The sequence below is a fragment of the Gymnoscopelus microlampas genome (assembly GCF_963454915.1).
Source record: "Gymnoscopelus microlampas genome assembly, chromosome: 6".
Taxonomy (NCBI): Eukaryota; Metazoa; Chordata; class Actinopteri; order Myctophiformes; family Myctophidae; genus Gymnoscopelus; species Gymnoscopelus microlampas.
This window is the reverse complement of record NC_139943.1, coordinates 3,301,917-3,315,157: the sequence shown is the minus strand read 5'-3', so window position 1 is coordinate 3,315,157 and position 13,241 is coordinate 3,301,917. Positions and strand designations below refer to the sequence as shown.

General features: G+C 41.1%; 1 protein-coding gene across 2 annotated transcripts in view; it reads right to left on the bottom strand.

The window, feature by feature from the left end:
* mon2 (MON2 homolog, regulator of endosome-to-Golgi trafficking) overlaps positions 1–13,241 on the bottom strand; it is a 148,562-nt gene that overhangs the window by 47,137 nt on the left and 88,184 nt on the right. For both annotated transcript variants that reach the window (XM_084060094.1, XM_084060095.1), the window contains exons 18-22: positions 12,196–12,269; positions 11,502–11,592; positions 9,544–9,645; positions 4,518–4,628; positions 1,144–1,319 (exon numbers count right to left, since the gene is read on the bottom strand). In XM_084060094.1, coding sequence (XP_083916220.1) covers positions 1,144–1,319; positions 4,518–4,628; positions 9,544–9,645; positions 11,502–11,592; positions 12,196–12,269 — 554 coding nt within the window. The remainder of the gene's footprint in view (positions 1–1,143; positions 1,320–4,517; positions 4,629–9,543; positions 9,646–11,501; positions 11,593–12,195; positions 12,270–13,241) is intronic.

Here is a 13,241-nt window from a genome sequence, read left to right as displayed (position 1 = left end):
GGTTCTCAAACATTTTCATGCCAAGGACAACCTAAATGTATATATATATATAGTCACTGTCAGGCAGAAACCTCCTATCTCCATGTTTAAATGTTTATGTTTTTTTCATAAATTAAAGCTCTACTTCATCATACAAGAGTGTGACACAAAAGTAGTGAAAATAGCAGATAGTCTATTTTCGCTGTTTTAAAATGTTTTAAAAATAATAATTTAAAAGGAACGGTTTTGGACCGTTTCCACCTGACAGCGACGATGTATTTGTCCGCGGACCCCTATCTAAAAATATGTTTTGCCAGGGACCCCCCATAAGAGAAGATTTGCTGTTATGCATTTTTCAAAACGATTCAAAATGTTTCGAGATTGTTTTAAAAAAATGTTTAAAAAAATGTCTACAAGCTCAAAACGATCAACCAGTGTTGATTTTGACAGCAAATTATGATTTAGTTTTAGTCATAGTCGTTTGAATCAAATTCCATTTAGTTTTGTGTAGTTTTAGTCGACTAAATATAAGATTTTAGTCGATTAAATCTACAGTTGATTTAGTCGACTAAAATGTATTTTGGCGGTTTGCCTCTCGTAATGGCAGATTTGACACTTGTTTGCATGCTGAAAATAGCCGATCTACAAGCTCACAACGCGTTGTGAGCTTGTAGATCAGTTATTTTCAGAGCGCAACACCCGAGTGCAACCAAACATAAAATAACTTGTATTTTAGTTCTACTGGATCTCTTCTCCACTAGATCCCTCACTAACATTTTAGTCTAGCTTTCATTTGTTGACGAAATTGTCAACATATTTAGTCTTAGTTTTAGTCATCATAGCTTAGGTTTTAATTAGTTTTTTATTTCGTTTTCGTCAGTGAAAAAATGTAATCGACCGACATTTTCCGTCATAGTTTTAGTCGACGAAATCAACACTGAGATCAACACCACTCTCTCTCTCTCTCTCTCTCTCTCTCTCTCTCTCTCTCTCTCTCTCTCTCTCTCTCTCTCTCTCTCTCTCTCTCTCTCTCTCTCTCTCTCTCTCTCTCTCTCTCTCTCTCTCTCTCTCTCTCTCTCTCTCTCTCTCTCTCTCTCTCTCTCTCTCTCTCTCTCTCTCTCTCTCTCTCTCTCTCTCTCTCTCTCTCTCTCCCCAGCAGCTCACCCCTGGTCGTTGCGGATGGCCCCTATGACCCCCAGCACCAGGGGCCAGCCGGGCCCCAGGCCGTCGCCCTGGCTCTGCAGGATCTGCAGCACGCTCTCCAGCTGCTTGTGTCTGATGTCTGCGTGCAGGACGTTGGACAACTCCTTCAGAGGGTTGAGCAGGAGAAGCTGCAAGCGCTGCATGGAACAGAGGAGAGGAGACACAGTCAAGTATTACTCTACCTGGTGGGGAAAGTACTCAAATGTTTTACTTAACCCTTTAAGACCTGAAGCCGATTCTACATGTCTCCTAAATCCCAACAGTTTTCTGAAAAACTTAATTTTCTATATCAGTGGTTCTCAAACTTTTTCATGTCAAAAATATTGTTCCAGGGACCCCCCAGAAGCAAAGATTTGAGTTAAAAATATTTGCTTTAAAAATATATATATTCAAAGATTTGCACACATTTTCACGATTTTTCAAAAATAGCAGATATACAAGCTCTTAGCGCGGCACTCGGTGCCGCGCTAAGAGCTTGTATATCTGCTATTTTTGAATAGCCAAAGTGTAAAATATTTTTTTTTAGCTCAAATCTAAAAATGACACAGTTCCAGGTCTTAATGGGTTAAAAGGACGACTTCACCGATTTTCAACCTATCTTCATATAATAGGTCCTCACTAATACTCATGATAAAATGGTACCATTTTTTTCTACTTGGTCTGTGTCTCAGAGGAGGGCTGTGGACAGTCCAGACACCTGTCTACCAGTGACATCATCGTTAGGCATGATTTTTTTTTCCCAACAAGATTTCACATTTTTTATTTAGATTTTTATTAACGCGAGAGCAATGGCTTCTTTTATTGCATTGCAACTTTCCAGGAATAGAAAGCCTGCAGTTTCTATTAGCTTGGATTCCCCATCGATGATGTCACTGGTAGACGGGACTCTGAACTGTCCACAGCCCTCCTCTGAGACACAGACCGAGTAGAATAAAATTGTACCATTTTATCATTAGTATTAGTGAGGACCAATTATATGAAGATAGGTTGAAAATCGGTGAAGTCGTCCTTTAAGTAAAAGTATCAATACAAGCAATGTAGAAGTACTCTGTTACGAGTGAAAGTCCGGAATTCAAAATTTACATGAGTAAAAGTACAAACGTATTGGTATCAAAATGTACTTAAAAGTACCAAAAGTAAAAAGAACTAAAATGTTTGAAAATAGCAGATCTAAAAGCTCACAACGCGTCGCGGTATAAAATAGGGCTAAAGTGGTTAATGTATGTTTTATAATGGAATCATTTATATCTGCAAAGTAACTTAAATAGTAACTAAAGTTTTCAAATAATTGTAGTGGAGTAAAAGTACAATATTTGCCTCTGAGATGTTAGTGGAGTAGAAGTGAAAGTACTGAAAATTGGAAATGTGTTGAAGCACACTTCGCAACGTTCACCTCTTTTTTATTCAGGTTTTTATTAAAGGTAGGGTAAGTGATATTTTTGGGTTAAAACAAAAAGTATTTTGTTAAAAGGTTAAAGCACTATATTCTGATAGTAATCATTGCTATAGAGTGTTTGTTCAGTAACAGGAGTCTCTCCGTCTCTCCAGCTCTTTAATAAACAGAAAATACCTTTTCCGGTAGGTGTCAAAATCTCAGCCAATCAGGAGAAAGTAGTAAGTACCCATTTTTAAGCTTCATTTTTATAGTGTTCCAGTTCCAATTTTGTCTGCTCATTTCTTAGTGTCATCACTTCCAATTTCACTTGTTTAAACTATATCCTGATTGAGTTCTCTATCCTGATTGGATAAAATTGGAAATGAAACTGAAACTGAAATGAAAATGCATTTTCTGTTTTATAAAGAGGTGGAGAGACAAGGAGACTCCTTTTACTGAACAAACACTCTATAGCAATGAGTACTATCACAATATAGAGCTATTTAACACTTATTTTAACCAAAGAAAATCCCTTACCCTACCTTTAACCCATTAAGACCTGGAACGCATCTATGTCACTTTGGCTATTCAAAAATAGCAGATCTACAAGCTCATAGCGCGGCACCGAGTGCCGTGCTATGAGCTTGTAGATCTGCTATTTTTGAAAAAACGTGAAAATTATTTTTTAATATTTTTTTTTTAGGATTTAGATTTTTTTAGACGCGGCCTCAGGTCTTAATGGGTTAACAAACCTGCCAACAAACATCACTTCTAATTCATACTGTCTCTGTCTGGCCGGTCCAAAACTGTTACTTTTCAGGATTCAAATTCTCAAACATTTAGAGCTTGCAGATCTGCTACTTATGATGCTTTTGTGTGACGCTGCAGTATGATCAAGTACTGTAGGGCGTTCATTTACCAAAAAAACACAAAGTTAGAATATGGAGATTCTAGCTGTTCTCCGACAACAACGACATGAAACGCTCTAATGAGGGCAGGAGGCTGTGGACTCTGTACAGCATCATCAGTCACACCTTGAAGACGAGCTTCAGAGACACAGACACGTTTCTTTACTGTGTGTGTTTAACCCATTAAGACCTGGAACGCATCTGTGTCACTTTTTTGATTTGAGCTAAAAAAGCATTATTTTAGACTTTGGGCTATTCAAAAATAGCAGATCTACAAGCTCATAGCACGGCACCGAGTGCCGCGCTATGAGCTTGTAGATCTGCTATTTTTGAAAAATCGTGAAAATGTGTGCAACTCTTTGAATATATATATATTTTTAAAGCGAACATTTGTAACTCAAATCTTTGCTTCTGGGGGGTCCCTGGAACAAAATGTTTTGAGATGGGGGTCGGCGGCACAAATACATATAATTTTGGGGGTCCTTGACATGAAAAGGTTTGAAAACCACTGATATAGAAACATAATTTTTTTCAGGAAACTTTTTTTCGATTTAGAAGACATTTGTAGAATGGGCTTCAGGTCTTAATGGGTTAAAGAGTCTGTACAGCTCCTCTGTTCTCTTCCAGACGAGCTGACCTAGTGTCTTTATCTGTCTGAATAAAGGGGGAATTCACAGACTGTGTGGTTGAAGCGCCACGTCTGTGTGTGTGTGTGTGTGTGTGTGTGTGTGTGTGTGTGTCGTGCGTGCGTGCGTGCGTGCGTGCGTGCGTGCGTGCGTGCGTATGTGTAGAGACATTATGAAAAGCAATAGAATTGCATTAAGGATGTGATCTATTTTCATGTAATATCATAGAGCAGTGGTTCTCAAACTTTTTTTTCATGTCAAGGACCCCCAAAAATTATATATACTAGACCATACCCGGTGAAGTGCGCAGGCGAAAGTAGATGCAAACGTGGGGTTATTGCACGTCCTGTCACGTTCCTTGTGCATTTCCCTCTCTAAATCCCAACATTTAGTAACAGCAGAGTGGTAGCTCTACTCTAACAGTACCTGGTTCTGGACCAGAGGAGGATCATGCTTGTAGGCCAGGCCGGCTTTGATGAGCGCCGTCACAGCCTCGGCCCCCCACTCTCTCATCCTGGAGTTGGGATGCTGGCAGACCTGCACACACACACACACACACACACACACACACACACACACACACACACACACACACACACACACACACACACACACACACACACACACACACACACACACACACACACACACACACACACACACACACACACACACACACAGGGGGGGGGGAGTATGGAGAAAGATATCAAAGGACTGCAGAAACTTTGTTGTTCATGTGTGTGTGGATGAAAAAGACATCAGAGGAAGCAAGAGGCTGCTGAGGTGGTTGCGTTTCCCCCAGCGGCGGTCCCTGGGTGGGTGGGAAACCGATCTGAACCCCCCCTGGTCAAAGGCTATTCTTCAGACACAGAGACAGACAGACAGACAGCATAATCATAAAGGTGTGGTATTGATACACAGTGAGTGGTACAGTAGGACTAAGTTGGGGAAGCAATTGTCCCGTCTAAACTGTGGAAATATTGACATATTTAATTATTTCATATGTGTAAAAATAGCAGGAATAGCAGATCTACAAGCTTTATATTTGAAAATGTGTGAACATTTTCCACATGGAAACGATTATGACGATAATGTAATAATTGTGACAGGCTTAGTGAGCTTGTCGATCTGCTATTTGCTGCAAAAGCTTTCCCCACAATACCGATGCTGGGGTTTAAGTGGTCTGGAGTTTGAAACTAGTTGTTCGCCTTATTTTTATTATCTATACAAGATTATTATTATCATTAATGTATTATTAACTCACTGAGTGCCATTAACGTGTTTCACGTGTTTTTGAAAAAAATAGTAAAAAAAACATGAAAAACATGTTCAGAACCCAAGATATCATCATCTGAAGGTGTGCAGCTCCATCCACTCCTTGTTTAACTTAGAACTGAAAAAGGCTGTATCTCGCTTCCTAAGCACTTTTTGTTTTCTGTGAAAAAAAACTCTGGCACTTTTCAGAATCAATTCTGAAATAATTCCGGCAATCCTGGCACTCAATGAGTTAATATTAGGCACAATTCATTCTATATCTACAGAGGGTGTCTTATACATTACATTACGTTCTATAAGTATCCCTGCCGTATACCCATGTGTATCTTATACCATCAGTCATAGCTTCATTAGCTCTGCTAGGAAAAAAAAGACAAGTAATGGCTCATATCTATAAATGATAGAGATCACGTTATAGGGTAGATCTCTCCCTAAACAAACACCAAGGAGCTGTATTTGAACAGAGACCGAACAGGTCTGTCCGTGCAAAGATTTTGCAAAACAAACATGAGCAGTAGAGCTTATTACAGCTGTAGGTACAGTAGGTACAGTAGGTATAGCAGCCCGGCGCCTTTTGCTTCTGTGCTGAATGAATCAAAAGCAAATTTTTGTGTGAGAGAAAAAAACAGAGACGGAAAACAATTAGACTGGAAGGCATTAGCAGAGTGATGGCAATGCAGACACACAACGACACTTCAATCCCTCTACTCCAGCAATGGGGGGTGGAGAGAGAGAGAGAGAGAGAGAGAGAGAGAGAGAGAGAGAGAGAGAGAGAGAGAGAGAGAGAGAGAGAGAGAGAGAGAGAGAGAGAGAGAGAGAGAGAGAGAGATAGACCCTCCAGAAAAACGTGTGCAAAAATCCTTGATTATGCAATGAAATATGCAAGTTTTTTGCTCTTTTATGCGGTGAAATTGCGGGAAGTTGCGAAATATGTGAAAAGTTGCGAAATATGCGTTGAGAAGCGCATATTATGCGATGCAGCCTTTTAGAAAAAAACGTTACCCCCGCATAATTATGCGCCATTTTGCTGATTAAGCGGTCAATTATGCGATCGCATAATCGCATTTTTCTGGAGGGTCGAGAGAAAGAGAGAGAGAGAGAGAGAGAGAGAGAGAGAGAGAGAGAATGAAACAGAATCTTAGCTTACCTTCTGCAAAAACAGACAGGAGTGCAAAAGAGAGGGGAGATAGAGAAAGAAGACAAATTTGAAGAGATATGTTCGTACGTTGTGCACACCCCCCCACACACACACACGTACAACAGTGACCACAGTTAACCACTTAAACCCCAGCATTCCCCAGTAAGTATAGAAAACAGCAGATCTAGATTGTAGATCGGCTACTTTCACCGAAAACTATTTAACCCTTTAAGATCGGGAAAGCATCTGTTAGATTTTAACCGCTTTGACCATTATCTTTGGCTTTGGCTATTCAAAAATAGCAGATCTACAAGCTCATAGCGCGGAGCTGCAATTTTTTTGAAAAATCATCATCAACATTTTTGCAAATCTTTTAATATATATTTTTTCAAGCGAATATTTGTAACTCAAATCTTTGCTTCTGTGGGATTCTACAAATGTCTTCTAAATCCTAACAGTTTTTTGAAAAAAAAACTATGTTGCTATATATATCTCAGTGGTTCTCAATATATTCAAAGATTTGCACACACTTTCACAATTTCTTGAAAAAAAATAGCAGATCTACAAGCTCATAGCGTGGCACTCGGTGCCGTAGATCTGCTATTTTTGAACAGCCAAGGTATAAAATAATGGTTAAAGTGGTTACACAGATGCGTACCTGGTTTGAATGGGTTAATTAATGTAGAGCGAAAACAGAAAAGATACTAGCATAGAGCCCTGAGGGACTCCGGGGTCTATAGGGTTTAAGTGGTCAAGAGGACAGGCGTTTACTCTCACTACAAAGATCACACAAAGACTCCAGAGAAAAAGCACACACACACACACACACACACACCACCAGTTAGTAACAGGTGATAACATGGGACTGTTCAGACCATTCACTCTCACACAAATAATTGGGATTAATGATTTAATTGTGTTTTAGTTGTGTTTTTTTTGCATTACCGTTTGGTTTCTAGGCTTTGTAATTTACGTATGTTGATTGATTGAATATTTTATTAGGCAAAAAATGTAAAACATCACAATTATATTTAAATTATACTTTTGTCTAAAAGGTCCGTCCAAAAAAGTCCTTGCGGTCTTGTTTCCATTGGGGTCCTTGGTATTCAATTCATAGACATATATAGTAGCAACCAAACAGTTCAAATATCAACACAAAAATACAAAGAAAATAACACTATATGTACAAACAATGGGGGGGGGGGTCGTCTGTCTAACGGGAAAATGGTACTACCTCCTCTTTTGGCCTCCAGAAAGGTGAGTTTTTAACACTTGGGGTGCCAGAGTTTTATTAAAAAAGTGTACGTTGAGTGCCTGGATTTTTAACCATTTTTTAACCTTTTTCAAGTAGTCACAAAATATTTTCAGTGATCACCGTCCTCACGGTGATCCCCTCATTACACACATAGAGGTCTCGTACAATCGGGGGGAAACAAATAAAAACATTCGGTAATCCGTTCCATAGTTGCAGCCAGTTGAAAATAGTCAAAAATACATTGTAAAAAAAAAAAAAAGTACACAGGAGCCGAGATACAGGCTTTTGAAGTCATAAGTTAACCAGGAAGTGGATTAAAGTCTAAATCTTCGAAAAATGGTATCTCCTGGTGCTTTCATATTTTTTTCAAAAAACATATATACAGTATACGGTTTTGGCACTTCATGGGTGTATTTCCAAAACCGAATATATACGTTTTTGGCACCCAATGTGTTAAGACTGTTATGCTCTACTCTTGCCTTTGTGGACTATGGACTGTGGTCTAGCATAATGCTGTTGTTTTGTCTCTCCTGATTGACAACAATAAAGCGCAATGAGCTTGTAGATCTGCTATTTTTGAAAAATCTTGAAAATGTAAGCAAATCTTTGAATATGTATGTTTTAAAAAGCGAATATGACTCAAATCTTTGCTTCTGCGGGGTCCCTGGAACAACATTATTTTGAGATGGGGGGGTCCGCGGCCAAATACATATCGTTTTGGGTGGTCCTTGGTCCTTGAAAAAGTTTGAGAACCACTGATATAGCAAATTAAGTAAAAATAAAGAATGTTAGGATTTAGAAGACATTTTGTAGAATCGAACCGCAGGTCTAAATGGGTCAGAGTCTTATACTATTGTACTTGGCGCTTCCCAACAGTGTGGATAAGAACTGTCATCTACTGTTTGTATGTATCTTTTTTTAATAGCTAGAATGTGTTTTTATCAATATTCCTGTTTCCTCCAGTACTGTATGTGTAACTTCTGCCAAACTGCAAATCAGCAGATGAGAAAAGCTGACTTAAATGTCAGCCTACACCTTACAGCCTAACCCACAGCTGCTCCGGGACAAACCCATTCAATGCACATCTCTGCCATTTTAGATTTCTTTGGCTATTCAAAAAATAGCAGATCTACAAGCTCATAGCACGCGTGTCGCACTATGTGCTTGTAGATCTGTAGATCTTAACACATCGGGTGCCGATCACGGTCTGAACCGTGTGTTTACATAGTGGCGCTCTGGTGTCGTTCACGGTCTGAACCGTGTGTTCAGTCTTTTTGTTTTTTTCGTTTTTCTCCGCACGGGCGGGGCTAGAGCAGCTCTGGGAGTACCCATTGTGATCTTGAGAAGGAAGGGCCAGATAGATCACCGGAAACAAAAACATGGCTTCCATCCGCTTCCTGTCTATTTCCTTCTTTAAAACGCCTACTGTATATCTCCGAATCCGTTTCCGGTGGTGAAAACCGGTCATGCGCGATGCACGACCCCCCCCCCCCCCCCGTTGTAACTCGCGAATGAAATGTTATGGTTCCAGGCTGTAGCCAGGGTCATCGCTCAACATGAATGGATGCTTTTTTTTACGTGGATTTGCTCGTCGTAGAGTCTAGAGCTTTAAACAGCAAAGCGCAGTCAATGGGGAGAATGCTGGCACCCAACGTAAGTTGTTATGAAAAAATGCTGGCACCCGATGTGTTAAATGCCTAAGTAGTAAATATAGTAATTGTGAACAGTAATACAACAAGTTAAAAAGGTACACCAGTAGTACTGAAGGAGGTGCTGTACGTTACCTCCAGTAAGTGACCGGTCAGAGGTCTCCATAGGATCTCGATGCGGTCCATGTTCACCAGGCCCGTCTCCAGAAGCTTGGCCACTGCAAACAGAGAGGGCTCCTACAGCCAGAGGGGGGGGGCACATGGAGGTCAATGAGGTCAGGTCTACTCTAACAGAGAGGGCTCCTACAGCCAGGGGGGGGGCACATGGAGGTCAATGAGGTCAGGTCTACTCTTGACATCCTATCAAGACTGATAGGATGATCATCCGAGATCATCCGATCACATGAGACTTTATAAAATATTATGTTCCTAAATGCTTAACCCATTAAGACCTGGAACTGTGTCATTTTTAGATTTGAGCTAAAAAGCATTATTTTACACTTTGGGCTATTCAAAAATAGCAGATCTACAAGCTCATAGCGCGGCACCGAGTGCCGCGCTATGAGCTTGTAGATCTGCTATTTTTGAAAAATCGTGAAAATGGGTGCAAATCTTTGAATATATATATTTTTAAAGCGAACATTTGTAACGCAAATCTTTGCTTCTGGGGGGTCCCTGGAACAAAACATTTTGATGGGGGCCCGCGGCCAAATACATATCATTTTGGGGGTCCTTGACATGAAAAAGATTGAGAACCACTGGTATAGAAACATAGGTTTTTCAGAAAGCTGTTGAGATTAAGGAGACGTGTAGAATTGGCTTCAGGTCTCAATGGGTTAAAAAATTAAATGCGTTTGTAGGGAAACCATAGGATAGTACCACAGGACTACATCGTCTCTGTCGGGTGGAAAACTCATACGTCCAAAACTGGTACTTTTCAGGATTCAAATGAAACAATTGCTAAAGTAGCAGATCTACATCAAGCTCAAAACGTGTCGCTTCACGCCACGCTTCAAGCTCGTGGATTTTGTGAGACACCTTAGTATGACCAAGTGGGGCATTCATTTATGAAAAAAAAACACAAAAGGTTAGATTATGGAGATAACAAGAGGTTTCTCCCCGACAGTAACAAAATATTTTAGACCTGCACAGCATAGTATGTAGTAGTAAGGATAAGGATAATTCCTTTTAACAGGTCGTTCATGAAAGTCCTTGCGGTCTTGTTTCCAATGAGAACCTGTGAGAAATTAGGGGTTAAGAGTCTTGCTCAGGGACAAATTTCATTTCATCGACACATATGTTGGCCTGGAATCGAACCTGGGGCAACCAGGGCCTCTGGCTCCCTAGGCGGGCTCACTAACCACTCAGCTATGGCCGCCCCCAGTACTGTATGTGTACTGTACAGTATAGTTCAGGGATGTCAAACTCATTTTAGCTCAGGGGCCACATGGAGGAGGGCCAGAGGGCCAGAGGGCCGGACCGGTAAAATCATGGCATAATAACTAATAATAACAATAACAACAACTTCAGATAGTTTTCTTTGTTTACTTTACTTAGTCTTAGTTAGTACAAGCACATTCTGAAAATGTAAACTTCACAAATAGGGATGGCCAAATGGAGACATTTTATTAACCGTTCACCTACCGTTAGGCCTTACCGATTAATTAATCGATAACCGTTAAGAAAAAAAAATGTTGTTTTTTTTTAGTGCCAAAATACATTTTATTTCAAAGGGCCAAGTCTACACAATTTGTTTTGTGTCTCCAGCAGAGTTTCTAGTGTCTCTATCTCTCTCTGGTAGAGGTTGCACATGAACTCTGCAGCCGCACTGAGGCGCTCCAACACAAACAATACAATACAAAGACGAGGAAGAAGAAGAGGAAAGTGGAAGTTACGTGTGGTTGCAGGCGTAGACTTGGCCAAAAAACAATTAAAACATTTTTGGAACTAAAACTTAGTTCCAAAAATTGGAACTAAACATTTTTTTAATGTTTTGCAAAATCATCTCGCGGGCCGGATTAAACTAGTTAGCGGGCCTGATCCGGCCCGCGGGCCGTATGTTTGACATCCCTGGTATAGTTGATCTGATTCACCTTGTTGTTTCCATAAGCCATCTCCATGGCCTCCAGAGAGAGGGAGCACAGAGCGTTGATCAGGTGATGCAAGGAGACATCGTCCAGATATCTACACACACACACACACACACACACACACACACACACACACACACACACACACACACACACACGTACGTATATTACTATACTTCTAAGGACAACATTTTAAAACAGTGATTTTATGAATGACATTTCCTGAGCCAATCAGGTGTGCATAAGACTTGGTTTGCCACCCCCCCGCCCCCCCAAAAAAATGCCATTTTTAACCGCAAGCCTAAAGCCGAAAAATAGCAGATCTACAAGCTTGTAGATCTGCAATTTTTCGGTGCATGACACCACCAGCGTCCAACTAAGTTTATATCAGGCTCTACTCTATCCTCTATCCCCAAATCTAACCTCCTTAAATGTCTAATCCTAAACCTAACTGAACATAATTGTAAATATTATCTCTAAAGATATTTTTTCTCTTGTGAAGACCAGGAAAATGGTTCTCAACGTCTATTTCTCATATTCTACTATACCTGTGGCGACATTTAGTCTATGTCACACACACACACACACACACACACACACACACACACACACACACACACACACACACACACACACACACACACACACACACACACACACACACACACACACACACAGGAGAAAAGGATGTATTTACTGTGAGCTCTCAAACAGTCTGGACAGGATGTTGGAGATGACGGGCAGGTCTGTCATCACCGCTGTGGTCAACACCTGGATATATGATACACAACACAAACATACATACCGTCAGTACTCTGCACACACACACACACACACCTGGATATATGATACACAACACAAACATACATACTGTCAGTACTCTGCACACACACACAGTACAAACACACACACACACACTGTAATTAGACACACCATCAGTACCTGTACACACACACACACACACACACACACACACACACACACACACACACACACACACACACACACACACACACACACACACACACACACACACACACACACACAATATCTAACTATATAAATGGCGACCAACTTCCGCACCCTCGGTGTCCACACCCCACAGCTCTGTTATCGACTAAACAACGCACCGCCAGACCACATGTGGCCAACTGACTCGCCACGGCGGCCGCGCTGAATTTACGCCTCGCGTAGGGGACATCTCACTGGTCACTACACCTTTTCCACCGCGCAACATAATTAATTCTACTCACCAAATGTCGGACAAAACGGAAGGGGAGCCAGCTTCGTACCGTTTACCGTGCGCACGACCTCATCACCACAACAGCACGCAGCCGCTGCGGGTTTTTTTTCCTTTTTTTCCAAACTTTTTTTTTGGTCACCATTTTCTCCAGGCACCATTTCTGGTGTAACGTCGGGTGTTTCTTTTCACCAGCCAATCACCTTTCACGTTGCCACGTCCGTTGCCACGTCGCGCTGACGTACGCTAAACAAGCGCTGCCGTGCGCACAATGCAAACGAGCCCAAAGGCGCGCAAAAATAAGCCCACCATTGCTTAGACACAAAGTCAGACCTGGCAACGCAGCCTACGCCAATCATGTGTGAGAGATCTACAAGCTATGGGGCAGAGACGCCACCGTATCTTAGCAACAACTACAGCGCTCACTCTCATTGGTCGTGTCACGCTAAGAGCAGTCTCCAGACTATGGCATCGCAGACAGCTTGCTGTTACTGCTGTAGCCA